The following is a 25427-nucleotide window of genomic DNA, read 5'->3' as shown; positions in this document are numbered from 1 at the left end:
TGTTTCTTTGGAGCCGATGTTTCTATCGGTTCGACTTTCTTTGTCATGTCGATAGTGCCCTTCTGACCTTGTGGCGTCCTCGGAACCTGTGATTTTGGACCGATGCCTTGTGGTCTCGGCTCGATGGCCTTCTTTGGGTTGATTTTATTTGGCTCTATTGTCTTTTGTTGCACATCCTTTGGTTTGTCGACTTCTTGTTTCGGTTCGACAACCTTTTTTGTGTTGAGTCCCTTTCTTGTGTTGTCGGCGCCGATCGTATCGGTTCTACGGCCTTTTGTTTTGGAGTGGATATAGGTGTGCTGGCCTTCGGCTCGACGACCCTTTATTCGACTCCGATGGATCGACGTAGTTTGGTCCGAAGACTGTGTAGTCGATCAGTTTCGGTTTTGTTTTTGGTTCCATAACTTTTTGTTTCGATATCAACAATTTCGGATGATGTTGATCCGATGGCGCTTTTCTAATATTCTTAGCCGAGCTGTATCGCGGGGCTATAGAATGTGTTTGGAGATCTTGCCTAAGGCCTCCCGGCGATGCCTCAACCTGAGCCTGTGGAACCATTGAAGTGTATGTTTGGGGCGTAGTACTCTTGTTTGGCCCCGTTTCATCACTGGAGTCGTCTTCGACGGCTCCGATCCCTTGTTCTTCGTCTCCTACCTCGACGATGTCTTCTTCTTCTTCGATATAGTAGTTGGAGTCATGGTCTGAATCTTGATTCGACTGTAGATCTGATTCTTCGGCTTCGACGAGATCTTCTTCATCGAAGATATTCTCTGGCTCCAGCGCTGGTTTCTGCATGATTAGCCTAGCGGCCCATCGAACCCGAAGTGTCTTTTTGGATCGAAATTGGCCACAAGCTAAGCAGTCGGCTTCATTATGTTCCAGAGATAAACACTTGTTACATACAGGGTGTTTTTCTATATGTGTGTATATTGAATTACAAAGAGGGCATCTTTTGAATGGACTTCGTTCCATCGACGACAGGTCCCTTTGGCGTCGAGAAGGCCTGTGGCCCGATTCGACATTCTGAGTTGAATAAACTGTAAATAAAGCTGTCGGCACCGATCAAAAACAATACCGACGAGTCCGAAGGCCTTTTGGCCTTTTAGAAAAGTTTTTTTTTTTGATTCCGAACTTCGAGTAAAGGAAAGTACATCCGAACCCAATGGCGGAAAAAAACAATCTGAGGATGGAGAAGATGCCCATGTGCACTGTAGTCCAGGGGAGGAGCCACCTATCTCGTGATACTTCGAAGACTCTTCCGGGACAACAATGTGCAATCATCCGGACCCAACACTAGGTGGCGATCTATGCACAGATATGAATTGAGCAGCCCACATGCCTCGAACATTGTTATTTATTCCTTTTTTAAGATGGTTGATCTCATTCATGATCTAAATCAATACATTATATAAATATAGACTCAAACACCTCCTTCACATCACGCACTTTTCCATGTGATTGGAAACTTGCAGAAATCAAGAGCCTTCTCAAGAAGCCCACAGACGAACAGATTTAACTGAGCAACTTGCGACCCATCTAACTGCTTCCTTATCCAGCCAAAATGATTGGGAAGACCATTATCAAGCAACTCAAAATCCACCTCAAACTTCACCACCTGCTACACAACACTCAAACTGTACTCGGAAAGAACCACAGCACAGAAAAAGCACTCATCACGAGCACTGATAACATTTAAGTCATCCTGGTCCATGACGAAACAGCGACCCGCGGAAGACTGCACCCCACAGAAGCTTCTTTGAAGGTGAGCAGAGACTCCGGTCTCGCCACTTCTAAATTTGTTGTCCAAACCTATAAATATTAAAGTACCTTTGTTGTATCCAAGCAGACCACACACAGATTCACAGTTTAGTCCTGAAGAAGACCCCATACAGACGATAACAATATTGCTATAATAACCGGGGATCGAAACGTCGACCCTTTATAACAAGTGTAAATGATCACCCAGATTCATTGTAAATAATAGGATAAATTACCTATTGGGTTGATACATATTTTCAAACTCCGCACACTATGTCTAAATGTGTTTTCTTGAAGTATATGTTCATGTGTTGTGTATGTAATATGTTCTGATATGTAAATATAAGGTTCTGTGTTCACTTCACGTCAAAAATTAAAGTGGAATTGTACAGTGTTTATTTGTGTGGGTTTACATTTATATAATGGTTTAGAATTTTCACATGAAAAATCTTTTCCCATGACATATCTATTCACTATAAAAATATATATTTTGGAACAGGAGTACGTGAGTTTTCCCTCTTGTTTTTGGTTTGGACTGTATTAGGATATGCGTATTTTTCATTAACTGCTAGTCCCATCTCAAAAGAGGGATGAAATTGAGTATAAGTCTTCATGCTTTTTCAAGCAACTAGGTGGCAGAACCACTGTTCCGTTAATGTACAAATCCCCAGGTTCTGCACATAACTGGGTTACCCCATTGCTTTATACTAACAGTAATCATTTGAGGCATTTTGTTTCAATGTGTGGCCTCCATGTTTACTATTGCTAGACTCACAAGTGACAAACATAATACAGACTTGCACACCCAGCACAGATGCAGGCCTATTTGCTTCTATCACGAATTCCAAACTCAAATACAAAATATTCATGCATGTGCCCTCGGCACATTTTTTATTTCTTAGGTTCATTTGCATTACTTATACTTCTTGGCGCTAAAAACCGAAACCCGAATATAAAATTGCAGCCATCAGACTCAATCTGCTAGTCCTGCAAAAGTTTTACATTTCTAGTCGTAGACGAGATCTGAATTCAGAGGCAGGAGGTTCCAGATTTGAGATGTCTGAATGCTTGGTTACCTGTTCGTACCTGTGGAAGTGGTTCATCTGTAGAGCATCAGCGTAGCAGCAGGATCGGAGGCGCAGAGCCAGAATGCAGTTATGAAATATATTGGGGTGGGATGTACAGTTAGCCAAATCTGCACTGAAATTGACACAGACTGTGGGTGGGTAATCCAAAATGTATAGAACATCTGCCTCTAAGCCAGCTGCCCACACTGTAGAAATATATACGGTACAAGCCAGAGCAGCCGCAATATACGGGGCTGAACTTTTGGGGGCACTACCGTTGAACATTCATTCATGAGAGATTTGTTTGCCTTACCTGTTAGTACTCCCCTGGTCCCATTAAGGCTTGACTTTGGGCTTCTCCCCGTGGAAAAGGAGGTGGCCCTGAGGCCTCTAACCTACTGGAGAAGACTCTGGTCGGTTCCAGAGCTTGCCCCGTACCGTGCAGAGTTTCAGGAGGTATGGGCTGCATCCAGGTCAAAGAAAATTCCATGGTTATCCCATATTAAGGATCTGTGTGTACGGATCGGTGCTCTTGAGTTATGGGAATCTCCGGAGTTAGCCTGTTCGGCCTATCCCAGAGCTGATCTGGTGAAAAGTTATAGGTCCCACAATTTGTTGACTCTTCATGCCAGCACGATTGCTGGGAGATTGACAACTCAATTCCTCGATATAAAAGTAGAGTACAAGAAGGAGGAATTTCTTGACATGACCTACCCAGCCCAAGCGAGAAAGCTGTATTTGCAATTAAGAATGGGCAGTTTGCCACTAAGGTCACTGACCAGTAAATGGGATGCAAACAAAAGTACTGTGTGCCTGGCGTGTGAATACCCGCTGGAAAATGAAAGTCATGTATTTTTCTTTTGTCCTGCATACGGGTTGTCTCGTAACCGTTGGGTTAAGCCTATCTGCAGGAATTTGGGATTTCGCAATTGCGAAAATGCGCTTAGAGTACTAAAGCATGACACCCATCCACCTATTGTATTTGCCGTTTCCCGTTTCCTACATGGTATGTGGATCAAACGTAGAACCTTTATAATGATCTGAACTTAGATTAAAGGTTTCCACAGATGTTATGAATCGCTTTGATAACTATCTAAATGGTTTAATTCTATTTTTAGTCATGAGTGTTTTGTTGTAAATATGTGTATATATATATATGAATTGTGTTCTTAGCTTAAATTCAAAAATGGATTTTAATGTTTTATTGTCTGTTTTAACATGTCCTTTTATGGCCCACTGTGGTCGAAATAAAGTTATCAATGATGAAATATCGAAGACAAGTACTTGGGTTCAAGTTCCAAATATACCTGATGAACTAAGTCAAGGGCCGTGAATGCATTATATTGTAACACAGGCCTTGAATGCAGCTCAGCATGCACTGGAGATAAACAACAATCTAGTGGCTATATATATATATATATATATATATATATATATATATATAAAAATCTCAGTATTCTGTTTGTTCTCTTAGCCTATTGTGTGTACTGCTGCAAAGAGAAGAGACTGAAAAACACAGGCTTACCCAGTTTTACGCTTTCACACCAGCCTTGCTTGTTTCTGATTGGGTCATCTTTTTCAATGTCATACTTAATCAATTCAAAGGGGAAGAACAGCTGAAATAAAGAAAAATAGGGTTTGATATTATAAAGCACATATGTGTACAGAAAACGGGCATATACTACTATAAGGAAATTCAAATGTGCGCATCACATGAACAACACCCAAACTGCCATGTAAGGCAAACGAGAAAGTGTGTGGTTGTCAGCCCAAATGACTTTACCCATTGTTAGTGTGAAGAGACGATATTAGTGAACCCTCTTTATCAAGTAGTAAGTCTGTGTAACACATTTGCATGCCTTTGCACTTACTGCACCCTTTTCCGTGCTACTTTAATAGTTTTATTTTTTTATTTTTTAACTTTCCCTTGCAGTTTTATTCTCCATCGCCTTTTACCTTCATGTATGAATTTTACAATCATAGCCCCACCCCTCTTCATTATCCTTTGATTACAACAGCTACATACATGATTTTTCTTTTTGATCTCTAGCTTAGTTTTCCTGTGACCATGTGTCCTACAAGAGGTGCGTGCATCCTACATGCCCGGCTCTTAATTAATTTGGCAGAAAATGGGTCAAAATGTAGACGATTTAGAGCTTTGCTATGGCTACAGTGGACTTTCAATAATAGCTAAATGTGGAATTTGTCCCTTGCCTGGATATTGGTAGAACTAGCCAACTATCTTTACCTTTTCTCGAGAGGCTTTTTACATCTAATTTGCAACTATTATCACATTGAGCGGGCCTATTTTTGCATTTAATGTCCCGTGCTGCAAACCAATACATCATGTTTTTATTGTAATATAACTGAAAATCTTATTCCTTTAATGGTTAATTCCTTTTTGCACTAACATTCATTAATCCCTGATATCTGATATATTTTGAGTGACATCTGAATCGCTTTTTTTTAACATTGTCAACGGAAAATGAGGCAAAAGCCTTGGAAATCAGTCAACTTGATTACGAACATATCGCCACAAAAAATATTATTTTAAAAGTGAGACCAGAGCAAAGCAATGATACATACTCCTACAAAAGGTGTAGAATTCGCCACACAATTGTCGAAAGAAAAAGGAGACACTTTCTTTGACTATTTTTAGACATGACTGGATGGCAATACTGAGCAAGATATTAAAATCTCACATATAAAGCCGCTGTGAGCAAGCTATGGTCCTTATCATAGCGGTGGCGGGACATTACAAATTCCGGCAATAATATTTACCACATCAACACACAATCTCCGACAAGTGAAAGCGCAGAACATCCAGGGTTGGGTTATACGGAAACAAAGGAAGTAATGCATGAATTAGGGAGTCGTGACAGGGAATATATGATGTTACTTAGCATACCGATACTCTCCAGGTATTTACTTCGAAGTTTTTACTTCACAAATACCAATACTACTCATAATTTTAGTATGCATGCTTTCACCTCGCAAATATATACAAATACATTAAAAATGCTTTTACTTCACAGTTACTTATTACGCATACCATGACAACGCATTATTGGTACTTTAAAACAAAAATTATCGTAATAGTATCCTATCCCCTGGCACACACCCTGAACCCCAAAAATATACCCCCGAACCCTATCTTACCCTGACCCCTAAAAATATCCCAGCACCCCAAAACCTTAAACACACCCTGAACCCTAAATATACCCCCTACACCCCAAAACTGTAACCCACCCTGACTCCTAAAAATACCCCTGTACCCCAAAACTTAAATGCTCTCTGAACCCCAAAAATACCCCCTACACCTCAAAACCCTATCCTACCCTGATCCCTAAAAATATCCCAGCACTCCAAACCTAAACGCACCTTGAACCCCAAAAATATTCCAGCACCCCAAAACCTTACATGCACCCTGAACCCTACAAATATCCCCTACACCCCAAAACGCGAGTATCATACCCAAATTACTTAACTTGAAAATTAGATAATCATGCTGAAATGTGTGTCTACCATGTCCTTTGATGCCAGTTGTTGCACTGGTTGTTGAAATAATAAATAAAGATTTTTTATAAAAAGGATTATTAGATGCTCTTCTATTTTGAGGGGTCTCCAACAATTCCATACCTTCACTAGCTTACGCTTAACTGCCCTCTTCCACATCTGTTTCTCCTTCTAGGCAGGAATTATATTGTCCTAAATGGGTCCTAAATTCCCATTCATAATACAGTAACATACAACAAATAAAAAGATTACGTGATGCTGTACAACCTTGTGTTGATACGGTGCATCAGTGGTCCTTGTTCTCTAGAAACTCACATGTGGGATTTGTAAAATTTGCAAAATGGCATGTGTGGCTTTCTCTTTGGTGCTGATTCGCCAGGACACTGTCGCCCTCTTTGGTGTCAGAGATATTTACCCACAAAGGTACCAATAATGGGTAGGCCAAGATTAGGTACAGGGATAAAGGGACAGGGTGGAGGAGGGCTGGAGGATGGGAGGCGATTTGTGGGGGAGCTGAATCTCTGATTTCGGCAGGATGCCATTACCTAAATAGGGCCATTACAAGTTTCAGTTCCCAGAACAAAAAATAACTAAACTTTGAGCACCTGCAAATACTGGGTGAAGATGCTTGTTTTCCCCAATATGGTATTACTCCCTGCTAATTCTTACAGCCTGCTTTAAGCAGGTGGTGCATATCAGCGAGGGATCTGAGCAGCATGTGGAGATAACTATTGAGCTGTGGCTTCACTTGGGAGTGTGTTGGTGCTCTAAGGGACAGTCAGGGACCAGACTGCCCCAGTACCCACGGCTCATGTGTCAACACCCATGGTGTTACAAAGCGCGATGTGCATGTTGCAAACTTAGTTTTAGTGTTTCTGGACCTGGTCATTTTCAGTCCAGAAACACTGGTCCACTTGTAGTTGTTCAGAGCAGTATCCCCTTCTTGTATAATCTTCCATTTAATCTTTGTTTCTCCAAACTTGAGTCCTAAAATCTGCATTCTCATTCTCATCCATTTGGCATTAATATAGCCACATGCCATTACAGCAGGACATTAGGGCTTGACAAAAAGCTTCTTCTAATTTGGACTGCCGTCTACCCTGTGGGCAGCTTTTATGGGAGTTTTCATGAAGCATTCTTCAATTCCATTGCCACATGGGCGTCATCTTCAGACAGTGAACATCCATCCATTGAGTAAATATTTTGAAATCATGTCTGCTGGATGCCAATCTACTGTCTTCAGAGTATCCTGAATACCCCAGATTGAGAAAATGTAATCTATTATTGATCATTTGAATGCTGGGCGATGTCAGGGTTTAAACAAGTGGGAAGCTCTAATGTACTTCATGACTACAAGTAAAGTATTTCCTCGTTCTGATAAATACAATGAAGTCTAAACAAACTAGCAACTAGTTACCACCTGAGAGCTGCAACATTCATATTGGAATTGGCAGGTTGTCTCGTATTGTGCCTTAGCACAAGTGACACTCCTTAAGTGTACTCTCTATCAACTCACAAACAGCATTCTGGTACCTGGAGGACTTTTTTCTAGCAACAGGTCCTAGACCCCGTGGTGCAAAGTCAACTACTCCATCAGGTTCAACAATCGTGTGGCTTATACTGGGAGTATACAGGGAAATAAATGAGGCAACCTCCGCCAGTTATGTGTACCAATTCTCAAGCCCCAGTCATGTGATACTGATGCTAGAAATTCAATGGTGAAGATCCTACTTAACATTTAATATAGGCAAAATCTTACTCCCATCAAGATTTACACACCAAGATGTGCATCTTTAGTTATAGATGATCCAATTCATCTAGTGAAAAAGTAAAAAGGAAGACACCTCATGGAAGCATCTAGTGGGTAAAGGGATACATTCAGTACCACTGGCTTGTCATCATCAGTGTGCTTCTGTGTGTGGTAGTGGGAATGGGTCCCACGCCTTGTCTTTAATCCTTAGTCTGTTGACATTGAATTTAAGATTGTGGTATGTGGTCATAGAGTCAGCAGGTTACTTTGTTGTCCGCCGTGTCTGGTATTTGTGAAATGAGTCCCCCTATCTCATGGGTTCGCGCAGCTACAAGACTGTGAAATGATTTAGAAAAGTACCATAGGTGGTTGACAATCTCTTTATGTTGTGTGTCAAGTAGTACAAGGTTAAAAATGCTATGGCATGTCTTTAACTTAGTGGTTATAGCTGGCCAACAGGTTTCACTGCCGATAAGGTAGCAGCAACTTCTCAGGGTCCAAGGACCAATGATGAGATTTTGGGTCTCCCCTCGAGTCTTAAGTTTGAGGTATGGAGATGAGATATCAGGGAATCATTTATTTTGTCCTCAGCCAAAACAGTCCCTAAAGTACTAAGAAAGTAATAAGAAAGTAAACAACAAAAGAAACCAAGGACTACTTTGTCAAATTTTTTTTTTTTTTGCCATTCTTTTTTTGTCACACGTTTAGAAAATGCCCCAGCAGCTTTCACAATAATGGAGTTTTGTATAAATCATGACAAAACAAAGCAAGCATTGACGAAGCCAAAAGGCGGACAGTCATCGCCCGACCTACTGCCTATGCAAATATTTGTTCTTAGTGCGCGTCATTTCAAACACGCTCCCAAGAGTGGGACCTCACAGACATCGATATAAAAATTATAATGGGATCACTCGCCTGAAAAAAACATCTACCCCAACAAAAACTAAAAATGAATGAAAAGCAGTGCTATATACATTTTCACAAGTGTACCCCAAGTTCTTCCCCCATGTTCAGTCCCAAGGGAGTTTTTGTGGCTAAATCTATGATATAACGAGACTCTAGTCTCCGGAGGAGTTTTTCCCTGTCACCACCTCGCAGGTCTCGAGCCACATGATCTAAGCAAAAATACCTTAAGAGTTTTCGATCACATTTGTGGTACAACTGGAAATGGCGTGCTATGGGATAATTGCTTTCATCGTTTTGGATGGCCCTCTGATGTTCCAATATGCGTATTTTGGCGGTATGAATCGTGCTGCCCAAATACCTAAGGCCACATGGGCAACTTAGGCAGTAGACCACGAAAGGAGTATGGCAGTTCATGAATTTGTTGATTTTGATAGGGTCATTTCTACCAGGAATCAGGTAAGATGCTAAAGCATTAAACAAACTAAAATATGACATGTTAAACAAAGTATGTCCAAAATCATTTTAAATTCTAAAGACCTTGGTAGCATTGCCAAACATGCCTGCTTGTCTTTATGTGTGTGCTATTATTATAGGCAGGCACGTGTCATGTCGCAACTGACTAAACATCGACCACTCTTAGCTCTTCACTGGTAAAGTTCAGATAAGGCCAAGTGTTTGCTTCTGCTTTCTGAGCTCTGATGTTGGTCAAAGCCTTGTTTGTTTCATTTCTGTCAGAGACAGAGCATGTGGTCCTGTTCTGCAGGCTGGCTGTAGCACTTTTGCTGAAAACAACAGAGTTTTATGTGAACAAATGATGGAAAGAGGCGGAGGGGTGATGAGTAGCTGTGTAAACAGAACTGAATGTAGGGGAAACAGCTCTCTGTAGGGTTACCAAGGGCACCTTTACAAAGTGTTAGGGGGACGCATGAGGAGTGTGTGCCCACTTTCTGGGCACTTTGGTATTACAAAAGTGGTCGGGTTGCTGAGAAGCACAGCCAAATATAGAGTACAGATCATGCCGGCGCTACATGTGCACGATCCCCCCACCCCCGGGACATTCCCCTGCAGGGAAGTGTAGTCCCTCACTGCACCCGCCTCCAGGGGGATCTCCTCTCCTCATTGAAAGGCAGGCTCTGTTGCCACTTGTATAGTGAAAGATGGACTGGCTGCTTCAACTCGCGGTGTTTTGACACGACAAGGGAAACCCAAAAGGAATCACACTAGGGTCCTTGGGCAGTAGACTATTGTACAGAACAGGGGACCCTAGTAATTAAGGATCACATAAATGATAGACATATACTGAATAGTATATATGACCTCTGTCCAGCCGGACAGGTTTTTTTATTGTGCAATTTTTAGTATTGTTCCATATATATAACAATTATGTGAAAGGCGCCGTTCGGATATGGCAAGTTCATTGTCTATGACAGCCGCCACCCTTGTCAGGAATTTGTCCATAGAGCCAAACATAGCACCCCCGGGGGCACTCTCCCCGCAACCCCTCAAGGCCTTACCGGAGCGTGTAGACATGCTGAGATGCGGTACCACAGGGTGAAACCGGTACGGTAGATGAAAATGGGGTGGCCCTGCACTGCCTCCTCCTGCCCCGGACGGCCACAGACGGCCCGCCCTCTGCCCGGGCTCCGCCCGGCGCTGCCCGCGCGCGTCCCGCGACGCGGATGGAGAGCCTGGCCTTTGTAGCGCCTCCGGGCGCGAAGACAGCGGGAAACCGGAAGTGCGCGCTGAGCCCGCTGGGAGCTGTAGTCTCCAGCCGCACTGATGGAGTGATGGCGGCGAGACTTACAGCGTTCCCCACCCAGGAACTGGCGCTGTGTGCAGGCGTGTGCTGGCGTGCAGGTAAGGGTCTCCTGGCTCCTGGCTTGTCCCCCGCTCCACCGAGGGAGAGCCTGGCCTTTGTAGCGCCTCCGGGCGCGAAGACAGCGGGAAACCGGAAGTGCGCGCTGAGCCCGCTGGGAGCTGTAGTCTCCAGCCGCACTGATGGAGTGATGGCGGCGAGACTTACAGCGTTCCCCACCCAGGAACTGGCGCTGTGTGCAGGCGTGTGCTGGCGTGCAGGTAAGGGTCTCCTGGCTCCTGGCTTGTCCCCCGCTCCACCGAGGGAGAGCCTGGCCTTTGTAGCGCCTCCGGGCGCGAAGACAGCGGGAAACCGGAAGTGCGCGCTGAGCCCGCTGGGAGCTGTAGTCTCCAGCCGCACTGATGGAGTGATGGCGGCGAGACTTACAGCGTTCCCCACCCAGGAACTGGCGCTGTGTGCAGGCGTGTGCTGGCGTGCAGGTAAGGGTCTCCTGGCTCCTGGCTTGTCCCCCGCTCCACCGAGGGAGAGCCTGGCCTTTGTAGCGCCTCCGGGCGCGAAGACAGCGGGAAACCGGAAGTGCGCGCTGAGCCCGCTGGGAGCTGTAGTCTCCAGCCGCACTGATGGAGTGATGGCGGCGAGACTTACAGCGTTCCCCACCCAGGAACTGGCGCTGTGTGCAGGCGTGTGCTGGCGTGCAGGTAAGGGTCTCCTGGCTCCTGGCTTGTCCCCCGCTCCACCGAGGGAGAGCCTGGCCTTTGTAGCGCCTCCGGGCGCGAAGACAGCGGGAAACCGGAAGTGCGCGCTGAGCCCGCTGGGAGCTGTAGTCTCCAGCCGCACTGATGGAGTGATGGCGGCGAGACTTACAGCGTTCCCCACCCAGGAACTGGCGCTGTGTGCAGGCGTGTGCTGGCGTGCAGGTAAGGGTCTCCTGGCTCCTGGCTTGTCCCCCGCTCCACCGAGGGAGAGCCTGGCCTTTGTAGCGCCTCCGGGCGCGAAGACAGCGGGAAACCGGAAGTGCGCGCTGAGCCCGCTGGGAGCTGTAGTCTCCAGCCGCACTGATGGAGTGATGGCGGCGAGACTTACAGCGTTCCCCACCCAGGAACTGGCGCTGTGTGCAGGCGTGTGCTGGCGTGCAGGTAAGGGTCTCCTGGCTCCTGGCTTGTCCCCCGCTCCACCGAGGGAGAGCCTGGCCTTTGTAGCGCCTCCGGGCGCGAAGACAGCGGGAAACCGGAAGTGCGCGCTGAGCCCGCTGGGAGCTGTAGTCTCCAGCCGCACTGATGGAGTGATGGCGGCGAGACTTACAGCGTTCCCCACCCAGGAACTGGCGCTGTGTGCAGGCGTGTGCTGGCGTGCAGGTAAGGGTCTCCTGGCTCCTGGCTCCTGGCTTGTCCCCCCTAGTAATTAAGGATCACATAAATGATAGACATATACTGAATAGTATATATGACCTCTGTCCAGCCGGACAGGTTTTTTTATTGTGCAATTTTTAGTATTGTTCCATATATATAACAATTATACAAAAGTGGGCACAGCCTGTGACCCACAGAGGACAAGACAGAACAAATGACAAAACAATCATGTAAAAACGCACAAAAGCGGTCTGTACTCATTCCTTGGTTATACAGACTAGATTACAATCATAGCAACCCATTGTTGTTCAGTATTTATGAGGTCAAACCAACATATGGTGCAGTGAGGTCGACGACGTTTCGATGCAGTTACGAAATACTTGCATCATCATCAGGACAGAAAATAGTATGTCATGTTTGTCTAGAGATTATATTTCAATCACAGAGCCTCTATAGCGAATCACATAATACATATGGAAAAGGGAAAAAAATGGAAAAAATTAGAAAGAAACAAGGACCAAGAATTAGTGATTAGAAGCGACTAGGCATGAGTACATTTTATCTTACATTTTACATCACTGACCAGCAAATTGCGTGGTACTGTGGTGACTATACTGAATAGACATAGTGCATTAGGGCACATGCTAGTGATCGTAAAAACGGCATTGTTACATTCCATTTTTTTCCCTTTTCCATATGTATTATGTAATTCGCTATAGAGGCTCTGTGATTGAAATATAATCTCTAGACAAACATGACATACTATTTTCTGTCCTGATGATGATGCAAGTATTTCGTAACTGCATCGAAACGTCGTCGACCTCACTGCACCATATGTTGGTTTGACCTCATAAATACTGAACAACAATGGGTTGCTATGATTGTAATCTAGTCTGTATAACCAAGGAATGAGTACAGACCACTTTTGTGCGTTTTTACATGATTGTTTTGTCACTTGTTCTGTCTTGTCCTCTGTGGGTCACAGGCTGTGCCCACTTTTGTATAATTGTTATATATATGGAACAATACTAAAAATTGCACAATAAAAAAACCTGTCCGGCTGGACAGAGGTCATATATACTATTCAGTATATGTCTATCATTTATGTGATCCTTAATTACTAGGGTCCCCTGTTCAGCTTCAACTCGCGGGTCCGCCTTTCACTAATGAGCCGCCCCGTGAGTTTTCACATTATCTGTAATAGGTCACAGTGAATACGTCAGGGCACAGCACACCCATTTAAAGGTGTGCCAATGAGCAGACTGGGGCTCTCCGTTTGCCCTACACATATAATAGCCCCAAACGACTCCATGTCACAAAGGGCGCAATGCTCCAGTCCTGGCATTTTCCTTTATAAATCAGTGTTTTCAAGTGTTATTTAAGTGGGTTGACTAAAGAGAACGACGACTGCAACTACCAGAATACATTAGGTTATTAAACTAAATGTACAAATGCATCACTATGTTCTTGTGATGCGGAGTGATCAGGTAACCTTATTTGTAGGTGCTGGATCCAGAGAGCCTGGTTTGTGCATTGGCAGTGCTGTCCAGTAAAATGAGTCACCGGTGGGATTGAAAAAAAAACCCTCTCCAAGGTGTGAACAATTCAAGCTGCGTAATTCTGAGCGGAAGGGGGAGTAGAGGACCCGAGAGGCTAAACTTTGCGATAATAAGGGTCTCCATGTTAGAATAACACTACGGTAAAGTGCAGAGTGGTTCCAAGACCGACAGATTTCTAGAATAACCACTATTTAGCATTGTTGTATGTAAATGTATTTATGTCATTCTCCTAAAAATTTGCATTAATCTGGTCCTCCTGGACTTAGGCTGGACACCCCTCCATTTGAGTTACTGTATGATTTGAGGGCACAGCTTTCCAATCCTGAATTTAATTTCATTTCACACATCGATTTTTCAGGTATGACAGCCCATGGGGACAAAAAGCAAGAAGACAAAGTCACAGAAAACGAGTTGCCTTTAGAAGGGACTCTCAGGTTACCATGAAAAGGTGGTCATAGTCTCAAACAAGCATTTGCAATGCAATAGGTCTCGCATTAGGAAAGTTTGAGCTATTGGTATTGTAAATGACAATTTTTTTATTTATGTGTTGGTTTTGAAAATAGGGAAATTAAAAGCTTTGTCATTTACAATGCCAATAGTTCTAACTTTCGCAAATGTGACACCTATAGCATTTCTAATGCAATATGTGTTGTATTTACCTGAGTTAGATGTATTGATATTATAAATAACAATGGCTTTTTAAAAAAAAAAAATTAATACTTATGGGTGTAATACTTTTAATGGGAGTGTACCTGCGCTTCTAAGCTTGGGTGCAACACTTTTAATGGGAGAGAGCCAGCGCTCCTCAGCATGGGTGTAATACTTTTAATGGGAATGTACCTGTCCTTCTTAGCAGGGGTGCAATACTTTTAATGGGAGAGTACCAGTGCTTCTCAGCAGGGGCATGTTAACCCAGTCGCTGATTTTTTCAGTTTCCCCTATGGCTTTAAGGAGAAAATATTCAACCCGGAAAGTAGTACAACGCAAAATATTTATCCCAAAAAACCCACTGTATGTGATAGCATACAACATAAAATTCAAGCATCACATGTGGGCTATCAGTCTCATGAAATGGAACCAAATGCACTTAGGAAGCGTGTTTAACGCACAATCCAATGAGCAAACCAGAACATTGTGATATCTTCACACCAACTCGGAAAAAGATGACGCATTCACGGCGGCATGACATCAGGGTGTCAACACGTAAGAACACAGAATTAAATACGTTAATAATACCCTAAAATATTAATATGGTCAACACAGCAGAGAGATATAGGCGCCCCACCGACTTAATGGGTCAGGCAACCCTTCATCGGGGAACGTGTAGCAACTCGGCACCGCCCTCCAATCGGTGCAATTTCACTGTTGTTACGGGATTACAGTGTGCTTGGCATGACAATGAATAGGCAGAGCCATCTCACATTGTTATGCAACTGGCTGTCTGGAACGGTGGCTTGCAGGCGTCCTTCCTTCAGCAAGTGCCAAGTGCATGTTTAATCAATGCTACATCACGCTCGCGCGTGCAGCCAGCGCCGCCGTCCCCGTGCCCCTCGGATGAGACTGGGTGATATGCTATGCCAAGCCCAGAATTCCGGGGACGGTGAATGCAGGTGTGGGGCGCTCCCAGGACTGGCGTCACGGCTCAGCCTCGTGCACGCATTCCTCAGAGTCTGGGGCTCTATCGCGGAGCGCGTGAAGTACAGTTACGAGGCGTCGCGAGTCGCATCTATGGGTGGCTGACGAGAAACCGAGCACGGAGGCACGTCGGGAGGGACTGTCGAGACGCAGCCACTTGAAGGCAGCAAACATTTCAAAGTGCAACCTTTGGTCTCCATTGTTTCCGAGACCCGCCAACAAGGGACGTGCACTGCTGTTTCATTCAAAACATTCACCGTGAGCGAGACGGGAACCAAATATCTGTGAGGACGGGCCACTTTTAATGACGGAGATCGATACCAGAGAGCATCATCCTTCACTCGTGCTGCCTAAATGGATTTTTGATGTATTGGGCTTTTTTTGTGAAGTATTTGGTAACCCAGGACAACCTGGTGCTTCAAAGACAAAGGACAAGGGTCTTCTGTGTACGTTTGCTTTTCTCCCGCGCTCGGTGGAAATAGCAGCACTCCATGAAGAACAAGCGCCTTACGGTCCTTCACGCCGTGCGTCCCATTCATTGCGCCACGCCTCGACATTCCCATTGCTATGACTGACAGAGGGCTTTCCATGTGGACAGGAGCTACCAGCAGAGTAACGGAGAAGAAAGTAGCGCCTGCACTCTCTCAAGGCACACCCGCCCCTGGGTCTAATAAGCTGCGAGCGTGCGCATCCTGAAAATGGAAGTTCGGGAGCGTCACGCCTGCCGTGGGGCGGGACTTCCGTTTTCCGCGAAGCCCGCGCCCACGGAGTTGATGCCCCGCAGTGGCTGCAGAAGTCAGGACGGAGTGGCGGCGATGCAGTGAGTAAGCCTTAGTTGTAAGGGGGGGGGGGGAGGGGAGGGTAGAGGGCGGCGGCGTGTGTATGCGTGCATGTCTGTGTGTGTGTGTGCAGGGGGGTGGGAGGCGGCAGCGTGTGTATGTGTGCGCGCGCCTGTGCGTGTGTGTGTGTGCGTGCAGAGGGGTGGGGGCTGGCTGTGTCTGTGTGTGTGCGCCGTTGCGAGGGAAGCGAGTTAGTCTGCGCAAGCGCGGCTCAGACGACGCGCTCCCGAGGTCAAAACTGACTAAGAAAAGCGCCGTCTGACTCGTGTCCTCATTCCTAAATACGGGTCACAATAGGTCTGAAGCAGACACCCTCAATGCTCACGCATTGAGGGTTAGGTCTGCTCGACCTAAAAAACCCACAAAAGGTTGGTACAGCATATATCATGAACTCGTGTATTTCTAGGTGCTCGTATATGTCATAGTGAAGAAAAAGAAGGCAAAGTGAAATTAGGCAATTGCCTACGATCAAACAATTGTGACAAGTGAGGATGCGGTTATTGACCCTAGTTTCCTAGTTTCACAATGTGCAATTCTATTTTAATTCAATCATCAAGTTACTTCCTTTTCACACTTGCCTCTCCCAAGGTAGTGATAGCAAGCAGAAAACCTTTCCCCAAGGTGCAGTAAAGAGAACAATTCAGATACAAATAATGCAGTGTTGTCAAATCTATGACGCTTGTAGAGACCAGGGGCTTAATTTAAACGGCAGGATGGAAAGAAGCCCTTAAAATAACTCCATGAATTACTGAACACACCATGTATGTGATTCACTTCCCCCTATGCCCATCTTAAACCCCCACTCCCACTGTGCTGCCATTAATGAGGCCTTCTTGCATGTCACAAACCATAATCTGTGACCACTGGGAAAATGTTTGCGAGTACCCATGGTCCAGGAGAATGCCCACTACTGTGGCATGACCACAGCAAAGTGAGCAGGTACTGGGCTAAACTTGCACAGTGTTAGGCAGCTAGAAAACGGTCTTACTTGAATAATTCCATTTCCATGAGAAGAGATCAACAGAACTTCGCTTGCATAAAATCTATGCTTATGCTGGGTTAGAAGTCTCACAGACAAAATAAGATCCTAGAACAAGGAGAGCATGCCACAGAGCACAAAAAAGCTTACCTAGGAATCGCAAGCCATAGCTAAGCCCCACCGACTTGTGTATTATTAGGTTTTGCTTTGTTATCATATTCCTTTCTATTTACTAAGATAAGCACTAGTGTGGACAATGCATTACTACATCCTTTGGGACTGCGGAACGCTGGACTCTTGTCCCCGAAACAAACTCCCCAAGAAACTATTGAAGGGTCGCCATTGCTAACCTAAGAGTCATGTGCAGAAGTGGTGTACTTTGCCCAGTTTGCAGAGTATAGCCATTGGATAAAATCTGTAATGAAGTCAAGATTAGTATTAAGGACCCAAAGTTTACTGGAAATATAGCCCTGCAGCATAAGGAGACCAAGGCAGGAATTGATTGCTATGGGGTGGATACGCTGCCCATTGTGTGTTTAATTCTGCGCCTGGAGAATCTTTAATCACCAGCCCTGGGTGCTGGCAGTCGTGTGGTGTGCTGACTATTCACTCACAGTCCTTTGTGTCAGCAAAGGTTGAGCATTCGCAAGAGCAACAGCTGGGGACCACAAGTCTCTGAACCCTTTGCTGAGATTGCATCTGCCTTCAATCTAAACTATATAAGCTTGAGGGAGTCCCGCTGTGTGGGATGCGCCCAGGTGAAACCAGCAACAAAACAAAAATATTATAGGGCGCCGCCGCGCTGCCCGCGGCGACCCGGAAGCTCTTGGCCGGCCGGCCAATCCGCTCGCGGTCGACCGGAAGTCCCGCCTCTCGAGGTCCGCGAGCTGCCGGCGCATGGAGCGCCCTGCCGTCCGGTGTAGCCCGGGTCCCCAGGAGGGGGCCGGGGAGAAGGAGGAGTGTGGCGCCTGTTGTGGGCTCCTCTGACCTGAGGGAGCCCCGATTTAGATGAGGAGACGCGCCGCGCCGTGAGGAGCCCCGCCGGAAGAGCGCAGTCGGTGAGTGGGGCCCAGGGCTGATGTGAAGTGCGTGCGTGCCTGTGTGTATGCCTGGGGGGGGGGGTTGGGGAGGGGGGGGGCGAGTGTGTGCGCGCGTGTGTGCGTGTGTGCGCGAGGGAATGTGTGTGCGCATGCGTGACTGTGTGATTGAGAGAGAATGCGAGTTAGGGGATAGTGTGCCTGTATGTGTGCCTGTATGTGTGCTGTATGCCTGCGTGTGCATGCGAGCGCCTGTGTGTGTGTGTGTGTGTGCGTGCGTGCATGCAGAGGGGTGGGGGCTGCCTGTGTGTGAGCAAGGGCTTTGCACCGCGCATGCGCAGCTATCAGACGCTCACTCCCGAGGTGAAATCTGACCTCGTCAAAGCGCGCGTCTGGTAGCTGTCCACATTCCTAAATACGGGCCACAATAGGTCTGAAGCAGACACCTTCAATGCTCACGCATTGAAGGTAGGTCTGCTCGACCTAAAAAGCTGCACTTTAGAGGGAGGCTGAAAATGCATTCTATATCAAGTTTAGGTGGAAAGCAGTTCCTGTACCGAGCACCCTCAACACCAGCGACAATTTGCTCACTTCAAAAGTCTGCTTTTCTATCAGTCTTTCAGCGTAGGATTAGCACAGTGCCATCCACGCCGAGATAGAAAGGGAAAAAGTATTTTGCGGTTTCTACAGGAATGTTTTCAAGCCTAGAACTAGCACAGTACCATCCATGCTGAGCTGTAAAATGGCAAAAGCCTTTTACTACTCAATGCACAGTATTGCAGCTCTGAATTGGTAAAATACAAACCAAGCCAAACTGCACCCAGAGTTCTCTGCTTCTTTTTTGCATAATTTATGCATCACTCTATGCCTGAAACGGTATTGTTTATACATATAAATAGATCTATATTTAACAATCTTAGCTTGAGTTTGCTCAGATTTGTATGCAAGAATACGTTGCACTCTGGGTTTAAATCTTGGCATTCTTAGAGGTGAAGCAGAACGTGGGAGAAAGGTTGATAACTTTATGATCAAGGCAATATGAAGCTTAGCTGAGAGCGGTCATTGTAAAGCTATCATCTCGATGAAAACGTGGGAAAAGAAAACACTCCTGTAGGAGATGCGTTTTTCTTGACATGGTTAAAGGAGCTCGTTGCATCTGCTTTAGATGATGCTTTCTCTGAGTACTGAACGCTTCACCCTTAACCCAGATTTGCATTTCTTTCAAACCATTTTAACGCACTTCACTAGAGGTCAACAGAAAATAACTCTGCCTCTCACAATCCATTGATAAAATGTGTGTTAGTGGCAACGAGCATTGCCAGTAGAATGCTAAGGCAAGGGGTGTGTGCTGCACTTTCCTTTTGTTTTAGGGGGAGTTCTGAAACTGAAAACGAAAAGATATTTAAGAGCTTTGCACTGCAATGTCTTCTTAAAACACAATATTCCGTCCTAGCATTGCGATATTGAGTTTTGCTTCTTTGATGAACGAAAGAACCAGGGTGGCCTAAGTTGCATCCTGTGTGATTAGCTCGTTCACAAACATTCACTGTTATAATAAAAGCACACTTGGTTCCTTGCTCAATGGTTTTATTATACTTGATGTTGGAAATTGTGTGCGCTTGGTACGGGCAATACATGCAATTCACAGCATTAATCATCAAAAGTCTGGGCACGTAGGGGAAGAAAACGTATGTTTTTTTTTTATCAAATAGCGTATGCTTACTTTTCTTTAATGATAAAAGAGGACCCTAATGCTCCGGAGACTGTGTTAGCAAAGTTAAGATGTACCCTCGAAAAAGAGAATAAGTAACATGAAGAAATCTCAAGTGTATGTGATGAGCCCAAAAAGTATACAGTGCAAAACAGTGCTTCACAGCTACTTTTGACAAAAGGTCACTATGTTTTGGTGCATCCTTGAGAAAGCCTCTGTGTGCACTTCAATGTGATTTAAGAAGCTGCAAATATAACAATTTGTTAGCTTGATAAGAAAGTGAAAACATTTACTATGCAAGGGTAATTGTTCCCCATTGATGGGTTAAAACATTTAAAGAGCGTTCACTTCATAAAGACAAAAAAACTATAAATCAGCAATTAAAATATAGTCTGTGAGCAAAGTACATACTTCAAAGAACACGCTCAGCATTTCAATTAAAAGCTACACCTCATGTTGCATCTGCAACATGAACTAGCATTGGGGACGCCAAAAGGTCTGGCGTTGGCCACCAGCCTTCTGGGTGGTCTCGTTTTGTTTTGCCATGGTTTTTGCAAAACTTTATTGTTTGGGATCATGTCGGGCCCTCCTCAATTTAAAGAAATATAAATTGCTACAGGCAAAAAAGTTTTTGGGGGTCTAAAATAACACTTTAATACACTACTCCCTGGCACTGAAGCGAACTACCAAAAAAGTTAATCGTTCTCTAATTTGCTGCTAACCTCTTGGCTCTTAAGAAAGTAAGAAAGAATGAAGGATAGAAGGAAGAACGGAAGTAAGAAAGTAAAGAAAGAAAGAATGAAGATAGAAGGAAAAACGTAAGTAAGAAAGTAAAGTAAGAAATACGTCATTGCATTAAACAGGCAAGAGAAAAAAAGTAAAGAGAAAGAGAAATAGAAGGAAAGTGTTGCGAGAAAGAAAAAAGCAAGAGAAAGAAAGAAAAAAGCAAAGAAAGATAAAAAGGAAGGAAAGCGACAGACTGAATTGAAAATGACAGAAAGAAAAAAGGAATGAAAGAAGCTAAGAATGAAAAAAGAGAAAGAAAGAAATGAGAAAAAGAAAAGAGAAAGAAAGAAAAGAGAAGGAAAGAAAAGAGAAGGAAAGAGAGAAGGAAACAGAAGGCCTGAAAAACAGAGAATGAATGGAAAAAAAGATAGAAGCCAAGAATGAAAAGAAAAACATTATGATAGAAGGCAAGAATGAAAGAAGGGAAAAGAAATAAGGAAAGAGAAAGATAGAAGAAAAGAACTAAGGAGAAAAGAAAGGAGCGGAAGAAAAAAGTAAAAATAAGATAACTTAATACAGACAGTTTCAAATGGACACAATCTGGTATGATGTGAAATAGTAGCAGTATGAAAAGCAAAACACTCTAATAGGAATTTATAACAGCAATGGCAGGATATGGGATCGGATAAAAATGGAATGTGCATCAGAAGCATTCTGTTATCACATCAATCTCTAACACAAAGGCAACACATAAACAACTATAAAGTAAAAACAAAAACACTGGCACTGAAGGGAACTACCATGTGTGTGGACGTGCTCCTTTGAGAGAGCAAAATGCAGTCACTCAAAGTGGACTTAACCAGTGGCTTAATTAGGCTGAACCACTGCCCCATGTTATGTGCTGCAGTGGGTGGAACTAGAATATGAATGACTCAACAACAGACCAGTGGATGAAGTAAAATCAAAAGGTCTTGGCTAATGTCAAATCTAAAAAGGACAACATGATGCTTATCACCAAAACCTAATGGTAATACAAGTGCGTGTATGTCACAACATGTCAATTCCTTAATGGTCAGCCCATTCAATCAATAGCAAAACAACAAAACATGAATAATACATGAAAGGCAATGGCTTAAAGCATATGTACTCTTTATGTACTTAGAGTGGTTCTTGTTAAATAATGAATGCACTGGAGCCAATAAAGTTTTTGTTGTTAGAATTGATGCACTTTGCTTTGTATCATAGCTATTTCGAGTGGGACAACAACTTCTACGCTCACTGTAATGGCACATCAATGGGCTTTGCCAGAGCTCCTACCTACGCGAATATGTTCATGTCAAAATTCGAACATGAGAACATCCTTCAGGAATTGACATGGGTTGAACACCTGGTGTCATTCAAACGCTATATTGACGACATCTTTATAATTTGGGATGGAGAAGAGTCACTTGATTGAGAACATTCAAAAACTGAATGAGTGCCACCAACACATCAAATTCACATATACCATCAACAGAAATTGTATAGCTTTTTTGGATGTGTCAGTACAAATTAGGGATCAGACCATCAAGACCAATGTGTATACTAAACCAACAGATAGCAACAGCAGTTTACATTTCAGTAGCTTTCATCAATCATCCTTAAAAAGACAATTACCTTTTTCACAATTTTTACGACTGAAACACATCACTACCGGTGAGGATGAAGCTACACAAAACATTGAGCTTTTTGGTAAACGATTCATTGAAAGAGGGTATCCTAGATCCTTAATTAACGAATCCAAAGAAAAAGTACAAACGATCAAAAGATCTACTCTGTTGAAAACAACATGGAAAAACTGAGAAGAATTTCAATATATGTGTCTTGAAATACTCGACTGAAGCAAACAAGATTAAAAATATCATCAATAAAAATAAAGTTATCTTTGCGTTTCAGAGGTCACGCAATTTAAAAGAACTATTAACAAAAAAGGCCAATGAAGAATCCACTATGAAATTCAAAGGTATGCAAATTTGTGGGAACTGTACACACTGCAACAATGTCATAAAAGGAAAAGAATTTACTCATCCATTGAAAGGTTTCATAATCAATTTGAAACACTGTAGCGGGCGGGGTAGAAAAGGGCAAGAGGCATGTTTTAGTAACTACTGGATTTATTTGAGAAAAGAGGTAGTCAGTACACGTCTTCCTAGTGGAGGGTGTTCGTCGGGGTGAACGGCTTCTACTGGGTCGGCTTCTTCTCTTAGCGACCTCTTCCTCTCTTCTAGGCATTGCGGGACTTCTCTTGTCGGGGTTGGAAGGCTCAGTGATGTCGGGTTCAGGTGACAAAGCATGGGGAAGAAAGGACAGAAAGGATAGGGGTCAGTCCATTGGTGTAACACTCCCTCAGTGAAGGGAAAAAGGAGTGAGGATGCACCACCCGTATAAACAAAATGATACCACGACGTGTCGGGCAGGGGGGTGAAGGTGCAGTAGGGAACAGGGATAGGAAGCGGGGGAAGCCCGGTCAAGTTACGGATCCGCCCTTTCTCCCGACCCAGCCTGCTATGCACCCCCGTAACTCTGTGAGCCACACACTTCCTGGCGTGCGGCTGGGCGGCTCGTGTTGACGTTGGCCTCCTGGCTCCCGCCGCCAACGGGTCGTCTCTCACGCTCCTGATGCCGGTAGATGGAATTCCGCTTTCTCCCACGTCACTCTCTGTAACTGCCTCCGTTAACTCTCTTCTCGACTCCGCTCTCCTCTCTCCGGTGAACAAGCACACCTGTTCGTCCTCGGCGGCCGTTCTTGACGTCGCTGTCGGGTCCGCCCACTCTCTGTGTTCCACCCAGTTAAAGGGACCGGCATCTTCTTCTTCCTCTTCTTCTGGGTAGTACGGACCTGCTGGGCTCGTCCAGTCGTTATGCTGCAATGAAAAGAGGGGGGTTTTGGCATAAATCCCCTGAAGGGGTTACTGAGTCCTTGGCCCTTTGGGGCCGCGGGCCTTCCTCGCTACACACCTCCCCCCAGGACACTTCCGATCGGGGAGTGGATGTCTAGACAGATAGTCTGCCCCCGTATTCTCTGAGCCCTTCCGATGACACACAGTGAACACGTATGGCTGTAAGGCCAGGAACCACCTCATAATCTTGGCCTTGTTGGGACTTGGCCCGGGACATCCACAGGAGAGGGGCGTGGTCTGTGTAAAGGGTAAACAGGCGGCCCTCTAGGTAGTAAGCCAATTTCTCCACTGCCCATTTTATGGCGAGACATTCTTTCTCGATCGTAGGTACTTGAGTTCACGTGGGAAGAGCTTACGACTGATGTACAGGATGGTGTGGTCCATTCCGTCGTCCAGGATTTGTGACAATACTGCCCCTATCCCATAGTCCGAGGCATCAGTATGTAGGGAAAAGGGACGGGTGAAATCAGGAGAGGACAATACCAGGGTGGAGATAATAAGGCGTTTCAGGGTATGAAAAGCCTCTTGCATACCCAGGGTTGGTTTAGTCAGGACGGACGGTTTGACCTGCTGTTTTAAGGTGTCAGTAAGGGGAGAGGCTAGCTGTGCAAACTGGGGAATGAACCTCCTATAATAGCCTATGAGCCCCAGGAAGGCCCTCATGTCTCTCTTGGTGCTAAGAAAGGGGTTGTCCGCTATCGCCCTGATATTTCTATTTGGGGCTCTATAAGGCCGTGTCCTAGGACATACCCCAAATACTTGACTTTTTGGTACGCCAGGCGTGATTTCTTCAAGTTTACCTTTAGTCCGGCTTCTTCCAAAGCGGCAATCACCTGTTGTAAGTGAAATAGGTGGGTGTTCCAGTCCGGACTGAATATCACAATATCATCCAGATATGCGGAGGTACATCCGGCCATGTCCCTTAATACAATGTTCATCAGCCGCTGAAACGCTACGGGGGCCCCATGCAGGCCGAAGGGGAGGACCATAAATTCGTAATGTCCGTCTGCTGTAGAGAAGGTTGTTTTCTTACAATCCTCTTCCCTTAATGGAGCCTGCCAGTATCCCATGGTCAGGTCTAGTGTAGAGATGTATTTGGCTTCCCCCAACTTTTCGATGAGCTCATCTATGCAGGGTATGGGGTAGGCATCGAACGTGGAAATTTCATTCAAAGCTCGGAAGTCCATACAAAACCGAGAGCCGTCGGGTTTGGGTACCATGACGATGGGGCTGGACCAGCTGCTTTTAGAAGGTTGTATTACTCCCATCTTCAACATATCTCGTACTTCCCTCTGAATGTCCAGTCTCCGGGCTTCGGGGATCCGGTAGGGTTTTATTTTAACGATTTTTCCTGGAGGGGTTTCTATATGCTGTTCGGCTAGGGTGGTTCTTCCTGGCAAGTCTGAAAACAAACGGGCGTGCTCCTGTAGGGTTCTTTGTAGCTCCCAGGCTTCCTGGTCTCCTAGTTCCTCTTTGATAACCAGTTGAGAGACAGAGGTCTGAAGATCTTGCAGAGGGGGTGGGGACGCCATATGAATCTCTTTTGGGGGCCCCAAGCCACTTTAAGCATGTTGATGTGGTATATCCGAGTCTTCCGGGGGCCCAGTCTCAGTTTGTAGCTGGTTTTACCGATGGTGGATATAACCTGATAGGGCCCCACCCATTCTGCCTTAAACTTCTGTGTAGAGGAGGGAAGCAGAACAAGGGCCCTTTCATTTACCTCCAACCGTCGCCACTTTTTCCCTTTGTCGTACACAGTCTTTTGTCTCATCTGATTCCTTTCTAAGTTGGTGTAGGCCAGGTCTCTTAGTTTGCCCAATTTTGCCTTCAGACTTTGCAC

At 45.0% G+C, this 25427-nt stretch overlaps 1 protein-coding gene across 1 annotated transcript in view; it reads right to left on the bottom strand.

The window, feature by feature from the left end:
- Window positions 1-25427, bottom strand: part of SLC27A6 (solute carrier family 27 member 6) — a 541371-nt gene that overhangs the window by 134331 nt on the left and 381613 nt on the right. The window contains exon 6 of the mRNA XM_086961119.1: window positions 4351-4441. Within this exon, the coding sequence (XP_086817245.1) occupies window positions 4351-4441 (91 nt within the window). The remainder of the gene's footprint in view (window positions 1-4350; window positions 4442-25427) is intronic.

Source organism: Lissotriton vulgaris, chromosome 3_1 (genome assembly GCF_964263255.1).
Source record: "Lissotriton vulgaris chromosome 3_1, aLisVul1.2, whole genome shotgun sequence".
Classification (NCBI taxonomy): Eukaryota; Metazoa; Chordata; class Amphibia; order Caudata; family Salamandridae; genus Lissotriton; species Lissotriton vulgaris.
Note: the sequence above shows the minus strand (reverse complement) of the source record. Positions and strands in the feature narration are given on the sequence as shown.